This window comes from Diadema antillarum, unplaced genomic scaffold (assembly GCF_040938485.1).
Source record: "Diadema antillarum isolate AM-2024a unplaced genomic scaffold, OU_Dant_1.0 seq00000119_RagTag, whole genome shotgun sequence".
Lineage (NCBI taxonomy): Eukaryota > Metazoa > Echinodermata > Echinoidea > Diadematoida > Diadematidae > Diadema > Diadema antillarum.
In genome coordinates this window covers 2,005,552-2,025,711 of record NW_027271200.1, presented here as the reverse complement: position 1 = coordinate 2,025,711, position 20,160 = coordinate 2,005,552, and the positions used below count along the sequence as shown (strand labels likewise).

General features: G+C 38.5%; 1 protein-coding gene across 1 annotated transcript in view; it reads left to right on the top strand.

The window, feature by feature from the left end:
• LOC139727139 (receptor-type tyrosine-protein phosphatase beta-like) overlaps positions 1–20,160 on the top strand; it is a 59,532-nt gene that overhangs the window by 33,797 nt on the left and 5,575 nt on the right. The window contains exons 15-22 of the mRNA XM_071638119.1: positions 4,308–4,583; positions 12,535–12,810; positions 12,922–13,197; positions 13,508–13,780; positions 14,534–14,827; positions 16,033–16,299; positions 18,799–18,929; positions 19,508–19,594. Of these exons, the coding sequence (XP_071494220.1) occupies positions 4,308–4,583; positions 12,535–12,810; positions 12,922–13,197; positions 13,508–13,780; positions 14,534–14,827; positions 16,033–16,299; positions 18,799–18,929; positions 19,508–19,594 (1,880 nt within the window). The remainder of the gene's footprint in view (positions 1–4,307; positions 4,584–12,534; positions 12,811–12,921; positions 13,198–13,507; positions 13,781–14,533; positions 14,828–16,032; positions 16,300–18,798; positions 18,930–19,507; positions 19,595–20,160) is intronic.

The window sequence follows — 20,160 nt, the reverse complement described above, 5'->3', positions numbered from 1 at the left end:
GTTCGCTTACGTCCACCGTAAGTATCCGAAATTAACCGCAAGTTAACGTATCACAACAGTTTCGTCCGCTTACGGATATTTACGGACAGCAACGGATGTTGCGGACAATTACGTCCTTCGACGTGGCCGTTTTCCACTCGCATGGGAACACAGAGACTCGTGGAAAGGCACACTACTCCTGTTGCCAAGCTGCAGCGCCTTTACCTGAAGGAATGCTACAACACAGTCGGAGCGGTGGAGATGCAGAACTGCATGGTCAAATTATGAAATTTCTCCCACAATCAATGGTCATTTTAAGTGGCACCCATATACCATGTATACTCATGACATCGGTTGACTCTTGGTGCTGAACTTTTTTTCTTGTACTCTTCGAATGTATATTTTTCGAAAAAAGCAATATTTTGGGTAGGGGATGGGGTGACAGCATTTTATTAACTTTTCTGGCCGGGGAAGGTGTGGGACAGGGGCAACTATATAAAATGAGAACGAATTTAGTATTTCTCTATAGTCTTACCCATGCACTTTACGCTCCATCGAATGCGTATTACATTTTTTTTGGATACTACTACTACTACTACTACTGCTACTACTACTACTACTACTAATAATAATAATAAGGACATTTATAATATTATATTGCGCAGCTACTATAATAATATACTCTATCTGCGCATTACAAAATGACATGCATACAAGCAATTCAAATAGAAAATACATTACTTCAAGAGATGACTTGATATTGTACTTGGGTGTGGGATGGGTGTTTGAAGGTTAATTTGATGGTTTTTTTTTCTGTAAATCTTATAAGCATTGCTTTATCATAAACATCTCCTTAACATAACCCAGTAAGTCATGAATATCGCTGAACAACGACAGCGTAACCACAGTTTGTCTATTCCATGACTGCAAGTAATATTTTCTTACTCTAATGTTTAACTTTTCGATCTATATTGTATTTTATTTGTGGTATAGTGATGTTATGTGACCCTGCACCACAAAACACACAAAAAGTCGCCACGCATGAAATTTTAGTTGGGAGCATGTTCTGAAAGAGCAGACTTTAAGCTTTAAAATGATGTATTACTCAAATCAAATGGACTCTCCTAACCTATCTAAATATTGGAAAGAATGCACACACTCAGAAAAAGAGTAAACTGAGAAAAGAGGCTCTGAAGTAGAGTGTCTATTCAAGCGCTTAATCTTTATCAAGCCGTGCTGGTTATGCGATGAATGGGACAAAAAACAGGATGGTAACCACCGGAGTAACAACAATGAGGGGATTATCAGACTAAGCTGAAATGAATAATAATAATAATAATAATAATAATATTACTAATAATGACAATAGTGATAATATTATTAACAATAATAATAATGATAATAATGATAATAATAATAATAATTATGAGGCCTTATTTACCCAGGGTAGCCAAGGCAAGATCGGCTCGGTTGACCCATTTCACCTATTTTCAGTCCTCCCACAAAATCAGTGTGTGCTACTTTTTGTTCATTTTGTGATGCACGGTCACATACATTCTTTACATTTATGACGTTTATTCATATCTGAGTTGCACAAACAAAATTCAAACTTCAAGTTCAAAATTGCATATATCTTTTATTATTGTAAAGTAAATTAAAGGATTACGATTTTTTTCACAACTTGTACGTAATTCAATTTCAGTTTTCCCCAGTGTACAATGTAAGACAGTCCAAAATGTGATAACCTTGCTGTCATAATACACTGACTTAGCAGGGATCGTAAGAGAAAACCAAATTGTCCATAATTATTCATAGCAATCTGTAACTATCCGTAACTATCCGAAAAATGCACAACTCTCCGCAAGTGTCCAGAACTATTATGTGCCAATTCGTAAGAATATCCGCAAGTGGACGAAAGTATTCGCATCTGGTCGTATCTGTCCCTATCGCCCGCATTTTTTGCCCGCATGTTTTGTACAAATTTCTGGTGACGGCAAAGGATCCGCGGTGGTCCGCGGAAAAAATGACTTTTTTGGACGTAACGCCAGACGCAGAGCATTATGTGACTGGGGCTTAATCCTAGATGTTTCCGCGCTGCCCGGCTACGATTAGCATAATCCGAGGTATTTCGCGCTCTTCCGGAGTGATTCCTAGGAATGTCCGCAGTCAGTCCGCGGACAGTCCGCGGACAGTCCGCGGACAGTCCTAGGAATGTCCCAGGACAAGCCGATTCACAAAGTTATTCCTCGTCTGTCGCGGACAGGATGCCGAAATGACAAAATTTGCTTCCGCAACCCTTCCGGGGCTTGTCCGCGCCCAAGTGGACGTCCGCCCGGTGACAGAAAATTCTTCATTTTCCTCCATCATCTTTAGCTTTCATTGCTATTTTAGGCTTCAAAGTTATTACATTGTAATGAGACCGCAGGTATATCTTTGCAATTGAATTCATGCTTTTTAGTGTGATGAATTTGTCTTTTGTTCTAATATGTTGTATCATTAGAGAGCATTTACGTATGAATAACAACTTGTTCATATTTATATAAAACAGTAACATTTAGACAAAAATTCTATGCTTTTTTTATGAGTGTACTTCCACCTACTTTTGTGATTTTTCAGCTGGGCTGTCACATGGGACAAGCTAGTTTGTTTGCAAATAGAATAAAATAAAGGAAAATGTACTATAGTTAGTAATAGGAACCAGGAAAGTCACCCGGATGAAAAATAATTTCTGAAAAGATCAAATCAAAACAAACTTACTAGGAAGTTAGGGGGCTGATTTCACTTCCTTCTGGTTGCTTTTGGCACAGTCTCTACTACCTTCTTCTTTGCCTTCTGGGACCGGAAATTCCTTAGATTTACCTGTTCTTCATCACTAGACGAAAGGTGTGCCTGTGATGGGGATATTTGCATGGGGGCCTCGCCTCCCTTCTTGCTCATTTTGCGTTTCATTGGCATGACGCTCGCGGAAAGTGTCGACATTTTCGTGTCTGGATCACAAAATTTCCGCATTGGTTCCGGACACTTGCATATATAGATCCGCATCGGCTCCGCGCTGTCCTAAAACATTCCTGGTGTCTTCCGCTTTCATTCGGGAAGCTTCCCCACACAGCGGGATTCTTTCCGGAGCGTGTGCGGAAGGAGCGGAAGGGTTCCGGACAAGCGGGACATCCCCAGGACATCGCCAGGACAAGTCGCCGAAGGTGTCAGGAAGTTCATTTGGTCTCGATCAAAATTTGTACGCGGAAATTTTTCTCTCTCCCGAAGGTGCGGAAACGCCCCGACATGTTTAGGACAGTGAGCGGACACGTTCAGGAACGTGCGGACAGGTTGCCGAAGGAGAGCGGAATACCACATTTGCATTCCGGGTCTTGTCCGGGTCTTGTCCGCGCCCTAGTGGACGCCTGGTCTAAAGGGGTCCTGAAATCAAAATGCATGTTGATTTGTGTTGATTTATGATACCCTCAACATCACTTTTGCGGTAAAACAAATATCTAGAAACACTCCATATATTTTTAACGATTTTTTCTTTTATTTTTCTTGAGATTACTTGGGAACGCCCACAAAAAATCCTTCCAAACTAATCAAAATTAATATTCTTGAGATGACATCATCTGTCAAATCATTGCTGAAGTACTGAAATGTTTAACAAAAGACATTGGAATGCACCTTCCTCTGAACTAAGTATAACTTGCATGATTCTGTCATATTAATGTAACTAACAAAAGACATGGCGAGGGAACATGCAAGTTATGCTGAGTCGAGGGGAAGGTGCATTCCAATGTCTTTTGTTAAACATTTCAGTACTTTACCAATGATTGACAGATGAGGTCATCTCAAGAATATTAATATTGATTAGTTTGGAAGGATTTTTTGTGGGCGTTCCCAAGTAATCTGAAGAAAAATAAAAGAAAAAATCGTTAAAAATATACGGAATGTTTCTAGATATTCGTTTCACCACAAAAATGATGTTGAGAGTATCATAAATCAACACTAATCAACATGCATTTGGATTTCAGGGCCCCTTTAAAAGTCATCGTTGCCTGGTTATGAAAAGGCTACATTTCTTTCATGTAAAGGATCCAACTTACTCTTATGTACTTTGTTTATGGAAAGGAAACAACTCAAGCGACGAGGATAGTGAAAGGCTGTAGAGTGCATTTCAACATTGTCATCTTATTTGGAGAGGCGTGAGTTTATGTGGTTGTTCTTACTATAACTCCTCTGCGCAATCATGTGCAAGCATTCAAACTCCAGAAACTGCGATACTCTGAACTGCCCATTCAAGTCTGCAGACGTTAAACAGTGCTCTTCATTTTTTTTTTTGTCAGTACCAGAAGCAGTGACTCTGAGGGAAGAATCATCAAACACCACGGCGATAACAGCCTCCTGGGAGGTGCCAGACAGTGTCTTGGATACCTTCATCATCACATGTTCTGATGGTAGTGCATCACCAAGTGAAATCTCTGTCACCAGTGATCAAAGGGGTAACACCTTGACAGCTTCCTGCATTGATTTGCCCACTCCTGGAGAGAACTATACCATCACTGTTGGATCTCGCAGTAGTGGCAAAGAAAGTGCCCGAAGCTCACTTGGGATCATTGCATGTAAGTTGGGTGGTCTTCTTGTTCTTGCCATTAGGCCTACCCTGTCAGATATAATCATTGATTGCACAATTGTATTATTAATATTTAATTATGATCATTATATGCATAATTTTCATTATTTTTATTATTGCTTTAATACAACGATTTAATCATAAGCATTGTTAGCATTATCATCATGGTAATTTTGTTGCAAAGATTTAATCATTGTTTTCTCTATTATAGTAATTTTGGAAACTTTTGGGAAGTGGAAGGTGAGATTTGAGAGGAACGGGCACAAGGTCAACCTCAGGGACACAAAATTGATTGTTCATGTTGTTAGTGACTTGGAGGGGGTAGTGTCATTAAGTAATGTAGACCCATGTGATGTGCGAGGGAAGTGGGCATTGGCAAATTTAGTGTAGCATAAAATGTAAAACAGCTGGCAAAGGTGAGATGGAGTATGTGGTGGTAAGTGAATGTGATGAGGAAGGATGACAATCATGTCCTGAGGAAAAGGTTAGATTTTAAAGTGAATGAGTGAGAGTGAGGTAGATCCAGCCACCTACGCTCTCAGGATCAAGTCTAGATCTAAATTTGATGATTATGATGAGCAACCATGATCACATATCAGGTTTTCAGGTTGCAATACTGTCGACGTCCTTTTTATTTCTCTCATGAAATAATGTTATCGCAGTCCTATTTCGTGCATTTTTTAATGCATAATATGTATCCATTTTAGAGCAATAATTGTCAGTTTCTGCAGACTTAATAGTGGGGTGGCTTAGTGAAATTATCGTGACACGGCGGACAAAAGCATGATTTTTTCACCAAAGGTACTTCATGATGTACCTTCTCAAAAAGTAGGGTGCTCCAAGAAAATTGATGCTGGGAAGGAGGTCAGAGGTCAAAGGTCAATGACCTTTATTTGTGAAATAGGTTTTTTGGCTATTTCTCAGGTCAGGAATATCCAATCTGGATAAAACTTGGCAGGAAGAATATTGAGAACAAGTAAAATATTTTGATTGAATTTGGAGTGAATTTTCCAAAGGTCAAAGGTCAAAGGTCAATGAACTTTTTCTAAAAATCACGTTTTTGTTTATTTCTCCAGGTAGGAAGATTCAATTTTCACAAAATTTGATATGAACGTTGTATAGAAGGTACCAAGAGTATAAACCAGGGGTCAAATATAATTGTTGATTTGTACGTTGCCATGGCAACCCAAAACTAGGGCTTTTAATTGAAGTTAGTTACAGGAGGCTATTTTCCAGTTTGGAAGAGATTCTATTTGAATAGGTACAACTGATCGACGGGATGTATAGAGGTTTGAAATACTTTTCATTAGTGTTAAGTGGTATGTTGCTATGGCAACTACATATATAGATTTTGGCTAAACTTAAAGGAGACTTCAGAACTTATGAATTTGAAGAGATTTCCATCAGGGTTGGTATAATTGATCAACAAAAAAGTCGCCAGACAAAGATTTGTCACCTTTATAGCATGTGGGTTGAGTGAATGCACCAACAATAGTAGAACACATCAGTGAGAGTTTGAGGAAAATTGGACAATCCGTTCTAAAGTTATGAATTTTTGAAGTTTCTGCTCATGCAGTCGAGGCTGGATGAGAAGACTACTATACCTTGTAATGTCACATGTGTACAACTATATAAAGAATGAATAAAGAAAATTCAACATAAATTATTTTCGCTTACAAAAGGATACTCGACTTCTCTTTCAGAAGGCAGGGGGAATTATATTACCCTTGACATACGTCAGTAGCAAGTCAAAGAAACTATGTGAACTTTATTCAAAAAGTATGGTTTTGTGAAATTCTCATTTTATTTTCCTTAGAATGTGCGCATGTGACATCATACACTGTGGTAGTCTTTTCATCAAGCCGCGACTGTGCAGATACCTTAAAAAATCATAACTTTTGAACGGATTGTACGATTTTTTCCAAGCTTTCTGTGATGTGTCCTACTAATATTGTTGTATTCACTGAATCCACGTGTGCATGAAGGTGGACTTGTCCTTTAAGGACAGATTCCGAAAGAGCAGACTGTAAGCTTTAAAATGATGTATAAAACAATTCAAAGGGATTCCCCTAACCTATCTAAATAATAATACCGGTACTGGAAAGAAAGCACACACTCTGGATAAGTATGAACTGAGAAAAGAGGCTGCATTGTCTATTTTAGCGTTTAATCTTTACCAAGCTGTCTCATGTCATTATGTTCATCTTTTCTTCCCCCCTCCAATTTTCATTTGAATTTGTCATTATTAATTTTTGATGATAAGAACGATGCCACAAGGCATTGTTTCTTAAAAATGCTTCAACTGCTCCTTCAGGTCCAAAATCTACATCAATATATATAATTTTCCTGATCTCCTCAACATTTTCTAAAAATAAAGCATACACCTTTTATGCATTGAGTCCTCCTTTTTGTGGATAATTAAAGGTAAAAACCCAAAATTAGTGCTTGAAAATTATTCTTAGGTGTGAGTTACGGATAGAAAGAACCTCTGTAAAAAAATGAATCTGTATAATCAATGTTAAGTATTGTTAATAACACAAAATGTGAACAATATTTCTATGATAACATGTTTCCAGACTAAACCGTCTGCATTTATGCTTTAATGAAAAAAATACTGATATCTCTTTATATGTTTGCTTTGATTGCAAAAACTGTATATGGTAGGATGTCTTGTGATACAACAGGGGGGGGGGGCATTTCATGAAGCAGTTTGGTCAGATATTTTTCTGACAAACTGTTACAAACTACAGAAATCCTTGCATCTGATTGGCAGAGAGCAAATTTGTCCGACAACTTGTCGGACAAAATGCTTCATGAAATGCCCCCAGACCTACACATATTATCCATAAAATGTGATATCCTGAACATTTCTTTCAAGTCACTCTCCCAGATGTGTATATATAGGACCTTTAAGTTTTTCTTGTGTTTGTTCCTGGCAGATTACTAGTACACAAATGCTCCAATCCATGATGACCTAACGGAAATTAAGGAAATTAAAATGAATATACTGAAAACCAAAACTACAGATACTAATAAATTACTTCATTCTTCTCTCCCCACCCCACCCCTTCTTTTTAGTTTCTTGATATACTAGTAGATCTAGCTGACTTTGATAATTGTCATTATGTAACATCATCTTCAATTGACAAGGCGATAAAACTTAACAATCATATTTTCATTATGCTGCTGGACTAATGGGGTTAGTTGAACTATATTGTTTTTAATGTACTATACTTTTTCCTCCTATCAATCACATGTATTTTGGGTGGAATGTATTTTGACATAAAGCATCATAGAATCAACCGCCTTTGGGGTCGGGAATTTTGTCATATTATATTGTGATTTAGATTCTGCTCTATGCCGATTTTGTTTTACTTCTATCAACTTTTTAAACTTCCCCATAGACTTTGTTCACCAGCCAACTACATCCCGCCCTCTTTGGATAATGTGAACCAATCAAACATTGCTTTTACTTTTTAATAACATGTCTATACATAGCTATTAGACCAAAAATATTCAAACCGTTTTAAGTCTTTATGAGTGAAATTACAAATATCAATATATTTAAAAAAAGATTCAAATTGTCTAAATTCAACTTCATCTATGAAAACAGACTTTTAACCTTTTTAAACATTTGAATAACCCCCATAAGAAATAAGAAACATATAGAGAGGGGAAGTGCGGACTATAAAAATTGCTTACGGGAACCAGGTAATCCCTGCGCTAAACCTATGGAATTCACACAATCTTGGAGGAAACGGGTTAGATTTGTAAGGAAATATGTAGGGCAATACCCAAAACCTTAAGTTCTCAATGGAATATGCAGCTCTTCTACTGGTAAACTAGTAGTTCTGGGAGAAAAAATGAGCCGTGACATAGTCCTACACCTGGCTCAGTCATTGCCCAAGATTTAAAGTATCTGAGCTAGAGTCACATGTCACTCTTTGCCATTTCTCTACAGGAGGTAGAGAGTACTAAAAAAATCCTTTACCAGAAATTATATCAAATTATTTAATGAAAAGGTGCTTAAGAAAACTGGACTATTCCGACACACCTCCCTCAGGTCTGCAACACAGACTAACCACCTGTTACCATAGGAAAACCAGTAAAAATGGTGTATTACTGTAAACATGCACATAATATGTCGTATTATGGGTCTGAATTTTAAGACTAGCAACCATGTACATTGCATTGCATTGTACAGAAACCTGGCGAATGCCCCGTGTATAGTCTTTGAATTCAGACATTATTGTTATGTACAAATTAAGGGCATTTTCTCATTTTTTCTGTTAGCGGATTTCTTGGAGCACCCCCTAATTTTGATCCTCATATATATACAAATGTCTGAGGAAAAAATGACACTTTTGTCCGGCGTGTCACGATTATCAGTATATTTGTCACTAAGCCACCCCACTATAAAGAAACCACCTTTCATCAATAAACAGCATGCATCTAGTGTGTACGATGTATGAAATACAAATAAATTGGTTCTTATGTTATTACTTATTTTTTCATATTTTTACAAATCTTCAAGTGCCAAGTACAATAAGAGCCACACTTATGATTCTAAGAAACATTACAAAAAAAAAAAGCTGAGGTCTGATGATGTTGGTCATCACCTCAATTCATTTAAGGTTTCTTCATTTTTATTACATGACATCAAGAAGAATGTGTTGTATCCTTCCTCCTAATTTATAAAGTGTTGTAATTACCGGGCTGACTATGATGGCGTTTAGGGGCATTTGGGGTAGATTTGCTGAACTATGGATAAGAACATAATCTGTCTGTTATAGCTTTATCGAAAACCAATTGGAGAGATGCGAGGTGATGGCCTTAACAATTCCTAACATGCCTAAGCAATTTTTCTAATTGTCAAGGACGTTAAAGCGGGAACTTCCTTCATTGTATGTATGCGTCGTTCCTACTGTAACTACTGTGGCTACACTGTGAAATATTCTCAAGGATTAAAATGTATAATTGTCATACTTTATGTCCATTCAGGTTTGAAATGTTGTTTATGACCCTGTAGCATGGGACTTCATGGTGGGGGATTTCAGCCTGGCCCCGTTCGGATACACTAAAAAATCCCCGTAAACGAACTGTGTACAGCTTTATCACTGAACTCTTAAAACACACCATGGCGGTTCGGCAATTCGCCGTGCTCCGCTATTAAAGACCGTGTTAACGCCGCATTTAAACCCTGGTCATCCGTCATTCATCCGCCATAATCCCCGAGAACCGCGGGGAGCCGGAAAAAAAAATGTTTAATTTTTCGTTGCGGTCTTGGCGGTTTGAAATGGACCGTGTTCAAAATGCTGTTCACCGTGTTAAGAACGGCATCCTCCATGTTTGCATTGCAAGATCCGTGATAATACCGTCTTAACACCGCCGTAACTTTTCATGCAATAACAAATGTTGAACTTGAAAGTGAAAAAGGAAAAAAGCAAGGATGAACTCTAATTACAAGATTGGGTAGATGTATTGAATGCTAAAGTTTCATTACTTTTATTTTTAAACATACAATAACAAAGAAATATAAAAAAAAACATGGTAGGTATGTGGAACAGTACAGTTACAATAAAGGTGTCTTCATAATTTTGTTAAAGCTCAACAGCTTAAAAGATGATAAAACCTTAGCACCAGCTACGTGAACCTGTAAATCAACACAGATTATTTAGATATGTCGGGTTCTGCTTTCATATGTATGCCTTTTGTAAAACTGTTGATACATATAATTATGAAGAAACTTAAGAGAGAGTGAAAAAAATGTTGAAATTTGAAAGCAATTATTACACAATTAATTTATGTTACGTGAACCTGTAACCAGGAAACTGTATAGATATGTTGGATTCTTCTTTGATATGTATGTCTTTTCATTGATTGTTGTCACAGATGTTTTAATAGTTAAAAGAGAGAGAGAGAGAAAAAGATGTTGAAACTTGAAGACAATTGCATCACATATGTCAACCTGTAAATACACTGGAAACTTTGTAAACATGCATGTCCATCAGTTCTTTATGTTTACGTGTTCACACTCTTCTGTAATCACGTTGAGTTATTGTTATAATAATAATTATAGAATATCAACTTACTTTATTTTACTCTATTCCTTGAACTTTCTTTTGTTGCCACGGCACACTGCCAGCTTTTGAGTTCACATACTCCACTTGCGCTGCTCTTTGTGCTCTGTTGATATTGCGTCTGTAGACATGCTCCATGTCAGGCAGGCTGGCATTTGTTATTCCTCCATACCCCAGGTATGATGTCATGTGTCTGAGGGTGTTTCTTAGTCAAAAGCATTAGCTTCCAGACTTCTCATCCTGAAGAAATTGCGCAACACACAGCATGCAAGTGTTAAAGTGCTGACCCTTTCTGGACTTTTGGGCATGGTTGTCACCAAGCATCTGAACCTGGTTGCCATCCGACCAAACAGTTTTCCACGACGCGTCTTTCATAGCACTGGGAAGTCTATGATTGAAGATGCGTTCTTTCATTGTCATACTCCTGAGAGGCAGTGGCTTCATCATCCAGGTTTTGAGAGGAAAATCGTTGCTTATCATAACGCAGAGGGCCAGGCTCGGGTTACATACATCTATGGTTCCATTCTCCAGAGCTTCTTTTAACTTAGTATCAGCAAAGACTCCAGCATCACATCCAGCTCCTGTAGAACCGATATCCACGTACAGGAATTATAGGTCTGAATCTGCCATAGCCATAAGGACAATAAGCCCTTGTAGTTGAAGTAGAGAGATCTGATGACTAATTTCTCAGGACATCTTAATGCAGTGTGCTTGCCGCCAACTGCTCCAATACAGTGGGGGAAGTTCCAACCTTCAATAGAAAACCCTCTGGCAACTTCTTTCCAGGCTTCTGATGTGGTTTGTACAGATCATAACTTCTGCTGATAGGTCATCTATGATAGCTTGGCAGACTTCAATGATGATGATTGACAATTGAGATGGTGTCACAGGCAACTCTAAACGAACTGTAATGACTTAAAGCTGTTCCCCGATGCTAGGTAGCGAAGAGTTTAAAAGACTTCCTCCAGAAGGTGTCCTGTTTTTCTATTCTGGGTCCCACTCTAGCTAGCAGTTCCTGAAAAGTGGCAGGATCCATCCTTGTGAAAATTCAGAAGTTACCCACATTTTAATTACTGGGTTCCTGCCAATAAGCATTCATATTTACCAAGTAGGGGTCTCCTTAACAGCCACGGCTTCACCCAGCAGCTCCTTCTTTCATTTCTTCTTCGTCGTAACCCTTCTCTTCGTCAATTCGTCTCTTCATTGAGCTGCCATACCTACAAACAGCAACGACACTTGCATCTTGCTCAGCAACAGCAGAGCACGGTGAATATCATCTGGTGCAAGATTATCCATGTTTCTTTAGTCGTTCTAGATTCACGGAAACAGCAACAGAATGAATCGACTTTATTACAGAGTTTGGTCATTTCGCTTTCAGTGGGATATAACGTTTCGCAACTTCTTTTGGATTGTGTTTGCTTAACAAAGAAATACGCTCCTCCTTGTAACCCATTCAAGACGAATTGGTCAAACTTGATCTGTTACAGGACTGTGATTGCGTCCGACTTCAGATGCTTGGAATGGACTCCACCTTCCGGGGAGATCCGTATTACTACCGTGCCATTCCGAGTTAGCGCCGTGTTCAAAACGTGCTTAGAACTTTGATAGTCACATCGTATTGAAGTGCTTTCCGCCATCGTTGGGACACGGTTCAAGGCGGTTTGAGATCCGCCATGAACCGCCATCTAAACTGGCTATGTGTCATCGCCCCTGACCAGTGTAATTGATGGTTTTCGTATGTTTACCTCGGTGGGCAGCGATAGAACTGGACCATCCATGAATCCTCACGCTATTAGATCATTAAACAACACATGACTGTTACCCACCCTGTATTATCATTGATTTCTTCTTTTAACTCAGTGCCAGAGGCAGTGACTCTGAGGGAAGAATCATCAAACACCACGGCGATATCAGCCTCCTGGGAGATGCCAGACAGTGTCATGGATACCTTCATCATCTCATGCTCTGATGGTAGTGCATCACCAGGTGAAATCTCTGTCACCAGTGATCAAAGGGGTGACACCTTGACAGCTTCCTGCATTGATTTGCCCACTCCTGGAGAGAACTATACCATCACTGTTGGATCTCGCAGTAGTGGCAAAGAAAGTGCCCCAAGCTCACTTGGGATAATTGCATGTAAGTCTGATAGTTTTCTTGTTATTGTTATCACTGTTGTAACAACACACGTCAGACCAAAAAGGAATTGTACAAAATCAAATCGTCATTTCTTTTATTTTTTCAACTCAGTGCCAGAAGCAGTGACTCTGAGGGAAGAAGCATCAAACACCACGGCGATAACAGCCTCCTGGGAGGTGCCAGACAGTGTCATGGATACCTTCAACATCACATGCTCTAATGGTAGTGCATCACCAGGTGAAATCTCTGTCACCAGTGATCAAAGGGGTGACACCTTGACAGCTTCCTGCATTCATTTGCCCACTCCTGGAGAGGAATATACCATCACTGTTGTATCTCTCAGCAATGGCAAAGAAAGTGTGCCAAGCTCACTTGGGATAATTGCATGTAAGTTTTTTTATCTTTCAATTAATTGCATGTAAGTTGGGTGGTCTTCTTGTTTATGCCATTACACTCTCTAACAGTTTAATGTTATCATTATTAAATTGTAATACAACTGTAAAAGAATCATTACTTTTATACTTATCGTGTTAAGGTTATTATTGCCATCACCAGGATGATAGGAATTGAACATTATGTAGGTAAACACCTACTACTGTCTGAGCAATGCTGCACTGTACAAAGCTTGTAAGTGCGTGAGAGTGCGTGTATACGCATGATTTTACATGTTGCACTCTCATTAACATTCATATTTCAGTGCCGAATGGAGTGGAGCTACGGGAGGGTAACTCAACTACCACTTCTGTCAGCGCCCAGTGGGAAAAGCAGAATGAACCTGTTGATAGCTACACAATATCATGTAGCGAAGGAAACGCATCCCCTCCTAATATCACAGTAACAGACGAGGATTTGGGGCCTTTCAATGCATCTTGTGTGAACCTTCCAAGAACAGGGGCCGTTTATACCATGATTGTCTACAGTCTTAGTGGGGAAACCAGCAACAGCTCCTCGACGATCCATCTCAGAACAGGTGTGTTTCTCCGCTCTATTGGCAGACACAGACTCCTCCTACTCCTCCTTAGTTTGGCTGTTTTCAGCCTGAGCAGCATGTCAGAGAAGCCCAACAATTTTACTTTTGATAGTTACATGTGAACCTTCACCATTATGTTATTACAATAAACTCAGATCCTTTAGCAATAGTAGTAATTTGATACAAGGGAAAATGTGAAAAGGAGAATATGTTCAGAAATCTCCCGTTTTCTGATCACCGTATGACATCCAGTATACATGTAAATATAAATGTATTTTATAGTAATGTGAAATACTTAAATATACAAATTTGGTGAGGCATATAAACCAACGTGTTTCACTTGAGTCCTGAAATTTGCGTGGGACGGGTAGTCTCAGGTTCCTCAGGGGCCCCAACAAGAAGTGGTTTCACACCCAAAATTTTGCACCTTTTCTGAATGTACCTATATATGCATGTATATATTGATACTTTGATATGCAAAACACAATAATTAGCTGGCCCGTATCCAGGCAAATGTACCCACGTGTAAATACTGTTTAGTGATGAGGTTAGAGTAAAGGTCATGGTTAGGGTTAGGATTAGGATTAGGTTCAGGATTAGGGTTAGGGTCAGGGGAAGGGTCTGGGGTAATTGCCCATCAGGAGTAATTGCCCTAGACCCAGCAGGCCGATACCATATTTTCTTAATGATAGTGTTAGGAACAGTCACTAGTTTTGTGGATACTATTAAAATGTTCACATTGATTTCTTACAGTCCCGGAGAGTGTTGAAAATGTGACCATCAGAGACTACAATACCACTGCTGTCAATGTGGAATGGACCTTAAAGAATTGTGATTGCGTCTATAATGAATTCAGCCTGACCTACGAACCGGACGGCACTGATTCAATCATAGTAGCACACAGCAATCAGATGATGTACTCTGCTCAAGTAACAGGTCTGACGCAGGGTCGTCAGTATATTTTCACAGTGGTCACTACAAGTGGAGACGGTGCCAGTGGCCCAAGCATTCAAACAAGCGAAGGCAAAGCTGTGCAGCAAAGGACAAGTGAGTAAGAGAAAATAGATAGGATTAAAAGATGATTGTCTTGATCATCTTCTACATACTTGATGGCTTGCTCTTTTTGTTGATAAACCACGGACCTGTTACTCTAGTGACTATTACTTTCAAAATGGATTATCTACCTTGTGGAGATCAAGACTACAAATTTCGTACAGTATGGTTGAATGTGAATCTCTCCTTAGATAATAATTATGTCTTTAGGACGGTTTGATTTTGCTACAACACGCGTTTCCAATAGACACCTGCCAGAGTATACTCGGGACTTGTCCTCAACGTAGCATTTAACTTTACCTTATTTAGTGAAGAGATTAAAATTTTGATCCTGCTACTAGTGTGTGTGTGTGTGTGTGTGTGTGTGTTAGTTCTTGGTACACACATGATATGTGAAACTCCACTCAACATTCCAGTTGACCTTGTGTCAAGAGATCAAAGTGAAACAATGAAAGTTTCATTACAATTAGACTCCTTAAAATGAAAAAAAGAACAGAGTGTGATGTTTAAAAGAAATAGCATATTTACTTTCCCTCGCAGACTTCTTAGTGGTTTGTTAGCATAAAGAATGATAAAAGTGTTATTTTCATGGCATTGACATAAAGGGCCCTATGTATGTAGAGAGATATTATGTTGGGGATCATCCATTCCATTGTGTTCCCATATGTTCCTCATTTCATCATTGATATTATGTGGAGGACTTTTCATATGCATGGCCCAGTCTATGATTACAATTATACCGATTTGATTTTGGGCTAGATCTGCCAAGATCAAAACCTAAAGGTCATTGTACTTTGGCTTAGAATTATATTTACCTTGAAATATCCAGTGGTAACATAATTGCGTAGGAAGGTTAAAAAGAAACGGAAGAGAAAATTATTTCCATGAAGTGACTGCAGTGAAGGTCAAAGGTCACTGTACTTTTGTTTAAAAAATGTTATTTCCAGTCTTTACTTCAGCTAGGAATGTCTAATTATGATGTAAGATGGTGGACAGAATGGAAATGAACTGAGAAGCATTTTGTGGACATAATAGGGATGATAGGTCAAAGGTCTTGGTCACAAGGTTCTTCGCTTTTTCCGATTTCCAATCTTAGGGATCACTAAAAAATCATGGCTCAAAGTCACGCCTTGAATTCACCATGACATGGTTAGTGTTGTATGCCAAACTAAATTATGGCATTTCTTTGTTTTCCATAGTTCCTGCCGCGGTCACAAACATGGTGATCACACCAAACCAGAGACAGTTGGACCTGACGTGGACCAGGGCAGACGGGGAGGTCAGTGGCTATGACATCATGGTGGATCCCAGCGAGGGACAAGCCACGTTCAACGGGAATCTGACAAACCCTGGTGGAACCGTGTTGGGCTTGACTCCAGGGACGGACTATACTGTTACCGTGGTGACAGTCAGTCAAGATGAGAGGAGTGAATGCCGAGTGGAGTCATCCAGAACACTTACAGACAGTGAGTTCAGGGTGTCAGAGTCATTACCCTTATTTGTGCTTCAAGTCATTGGATTGAACAATATACAAAAATACACATCAGTGAGGACATATTTGATTGTGAGAATGCCCACAAAGTTTACCTTTTGGAACTGTCTAACAGTCTTGAGGCTCAAACCGAGAGTGTTTGGACAGTTTCCAAGGTGCCAAATGTGAGTAATTATACTAAGCGCCTGAAAAAAGTGCATTAATTGTTTTCATAAAATGATGAACAATATCATTGTCCATATTATACATCACACTCTTATCAAAGTACATATGGCACTACATCTACATCTAACCTAGATCTGACATAGATCTTACACTATGGGCAAGATAGCAGAATGGATCGAACTCTAGGTATACCGTGTAAGTTCTAAATTCTACATCAAGACCCTGATCTACTAAGTACTTCAAGATCTACATACCTTTACCAACAGTACCATCCATCATAAATTGGATAAAGGTCCCAACATATCTTGAATTTGAAACTCCAATTTTGGACGATGAATACTGTCCTGTCATTCCACTTTACTTATAACCTGTCACACACAAAAAAAAAATACGTGTCAGGAAAAATAAATTTCTGGTAATGTGTACACTCGCAACCAATCATTTGGTTAAGATCTGTTTCATCATTTTGTAACATGTCATAATTTGCATCTCTTGGTCAATGATTCAATAAAATTCGCAAGATCTATGACATTTTATAGGTTGTAAGAAGTCATGAGTATGATATGGCGCATACTACCCACAATTTTTCCTTTTTCTCCATCAGAGAGTTGGCAGTGAGATCATAGATGTATTGTATTTATTGTAACATCCATGTAATGATAATTCAATACTTTTCAGAGCATTTATTGAGGAAAGTGGAAGAAATAGAACTTTTTTGTTTTTAAATTTTCAGGTTTTGTAAAAAAAAATGCATACATCGAAGAATGAAATGCCAAAGAAATTGTGTTGAAAAAGGTTGTCAAACACAACTGAAGAAATGAAAAGAACACGAAAAATACAGGAATCTCTCATCATAGACTACAAACTGCCGTACTGTGATGTAACAGAAAGTGATGACAGATGACGAGTATTTTGCGGTGGTTTATCATGTCTTATGAGAAGCTGTGTCATTTCGTGATGCCTGTTTGGGGTGGCAAATATAATCATGCATGCTTCAAATGATACCAATGTGTAAAATTATAACTTTGACTTTTTTTTCGAAATGGAGTGATGAACAATTTTGTAAATTTGTGCATGTGATGTCTTTCATACTAAAGTGTATGGCAAGCCGTTTGTGTAAAAAGTCGATAAAGTCTGTTTATCAGAAAAACTGTGTTATCAACTGATAAACATTGTTTTTCTAGAAAAACTCTGTTTATCAGAGAAAAACAGAGTTTATCAGACAAATATTTTTCCGATAAACTCTGTTTATCAATGATAGACTGAGTTTATCAACTGATAAACACAGTTTTTCTGATAAACTCTGTTTATCACATGATAAACTCAGTTTATCAGAGAAAAGCAGAGTTATTCAAACCTTCTCGGTAGTGGGCGCTAGCAGCATTTAATACGCAGAGCCGTCTGCTCTGTTAATACGTACATGTAGTGATATAATATATACACGGCACTGTATATGTACGCGGGGCCAGCCGGGAAGCGAGCAGCTGCCGGGAAGTGGACAAGTATATGACGGGAGTGTGTGGCGTGATTGCCTTACGTCGCAGGCCAACTTATCGCACATGTATGTTCTTGCTCTTGTGTTTCCTACCCCCGAATATTATCAACGAGCAGAACTTATCAAACAGCAAAAACACCCTCTCTTGTGGAGAGATGAATAATTCTGCTAATCAAAAGTGAAAAACTCTGTTTATCAACTGATTAACTGAGTTTATCAGAAAAACTGTGTTTATCAACTGATAAACTCTGTTTATCAGTGAAAAACAGAGTTTATCAACTGATAAAGAGAGTTTTTCTCCGATAAACTGTGTTTATCAACTGATAAACTCAGTTTATCAAGTGATAAACTCAGTTTATCAGATTGATAAACTCTGTTTATCAATTCGCTGATAAACACAGTTTATCAGAAAAACTGTGTTTATCCGTTGATAAACACAGTTTATCAAAGAAAAACTCTGTTTATCAGTTGATAAACACTGTTTTTCACTGATAAACTCTGTCACTGATAAACTCTATCAGAGTTTATCGACTTTTTACACAAACGGCTTGCCATAAAAGTGTGCCATATTTTTGATAGAAGTTAGGGCCTCATAGATTTGTAGCATTAAAGAAAAACTTAGAAAAAGTGGAAAAAAGAAAGAAAGAGCAACAGGTTGCATTAATTTCATGAAAGCAGTCTATTTATTCACAATCTGGATAACGGAAAGTTCTGTCTGTTGATGCAGAATGACAGAAAAATTTCTTCTCCATATTTCTTGTGCTGTCTTACCACTCTTCGTTCTTCTGATCTACTTGCTCTGATCACACACAGCACCCAGTCCTGTGCAGAATCCAGCGGTGACTGCTGTTGACAAGAACACAATCCGTGTGACCTGGGAGCGGCCAGCACATCAAAACGGGGAAATCACAGAGTATCGGATAGAATATATTGGTACAAGGGAGGTATGTCAACCATTCCAGGTGGATTCATTAGAAACTTTGGGCCTTCCTAATGGTTAAGATATTACACATTTTGGTGGTGTCATGAAGAAACATGCAGTCATATTTGCAATTCTAGCGTCCATCCCAATACCTTTCTTCTTCTTCTTCTTCTTTTTCTAGGGGGGGGGGGATGCAACATTCATTCTTGATATCTTAAGCAACTCAATCAATGTATGAGATCAACTAGTTCCAGTTCAAATAGTTCGTGACTAAAAAGACGTCGTAGTAATTGAGGCTACAAAAAGCATGGTCATATTCTCTGTATTTTTTGTAGTTATGAGGATATGACTTTCTGAAAAAACATAAATAACAGTGTGCTACAATGTTGTAAAACAATGTTCCGAGAATCTCTTTAAATTCAAGTCATGTTTCAATGAAGAGGATGCACTAATAATGTGAATACAATATGCAATATTTCATTTCACGTTGCTCTGTGTCATTCAGTATTATGTATACTTCCAATATGCCTGAATTATCTCTTCATGTCTTTGTGATTATCTGTTTGTGTCTTCTTCTGCTTTTTTCCTTCGAACTTGCAGACCCACAGAGATACTGGAAGTGCCACAACGGCTGACACGTCAATAGATATTACTGATCTCATCCCAGGTTTCAGCTACACCTTTATGGTGAGCTTATACAAAACAAATAAGTGTAGCTCGTCTGTGGCACTACTGTGCACTACTGTATCTTTTTTCTTTAGTAGTGGATGTCAAACATGTGTTATATCAACAACAATGCCTTGACCCCACAGGCCCCTGTCGTGATTGTGCATCCAGTGTCACAGCTTACTTTTTGGACAACCAAACAAAAGAGCAACCAAAGGCGAAGCTGCCATATTCGAAACACCTTATGCTTTGATATTGAGAATCACTAATTGAAGTTTGAACCTGATAAATTCAATAAAGCACGTTTTGATGACTCGTATAATAACATAACTTTTTTTTGAAAACATGCAGAATAGCATTGCTGTGTAGGGCCTACCTTAATGAAAGGGTATTACACTACATTTCTTTTCAGTTTCATTTACTGTGTGTTCTGCTGCTCAAAAGTAGTTCAGCACTGGACACAAAAACTACAGACAATGTCCCAAGTGTTTGTCGTTTCAGTTAAATGCTAGCAGAATCTATTCTGATCATTTTGAAAGAGTGAAACAGTAGTGAAGTGAATAGACCAGTTCGCTGTTAGTTATGCA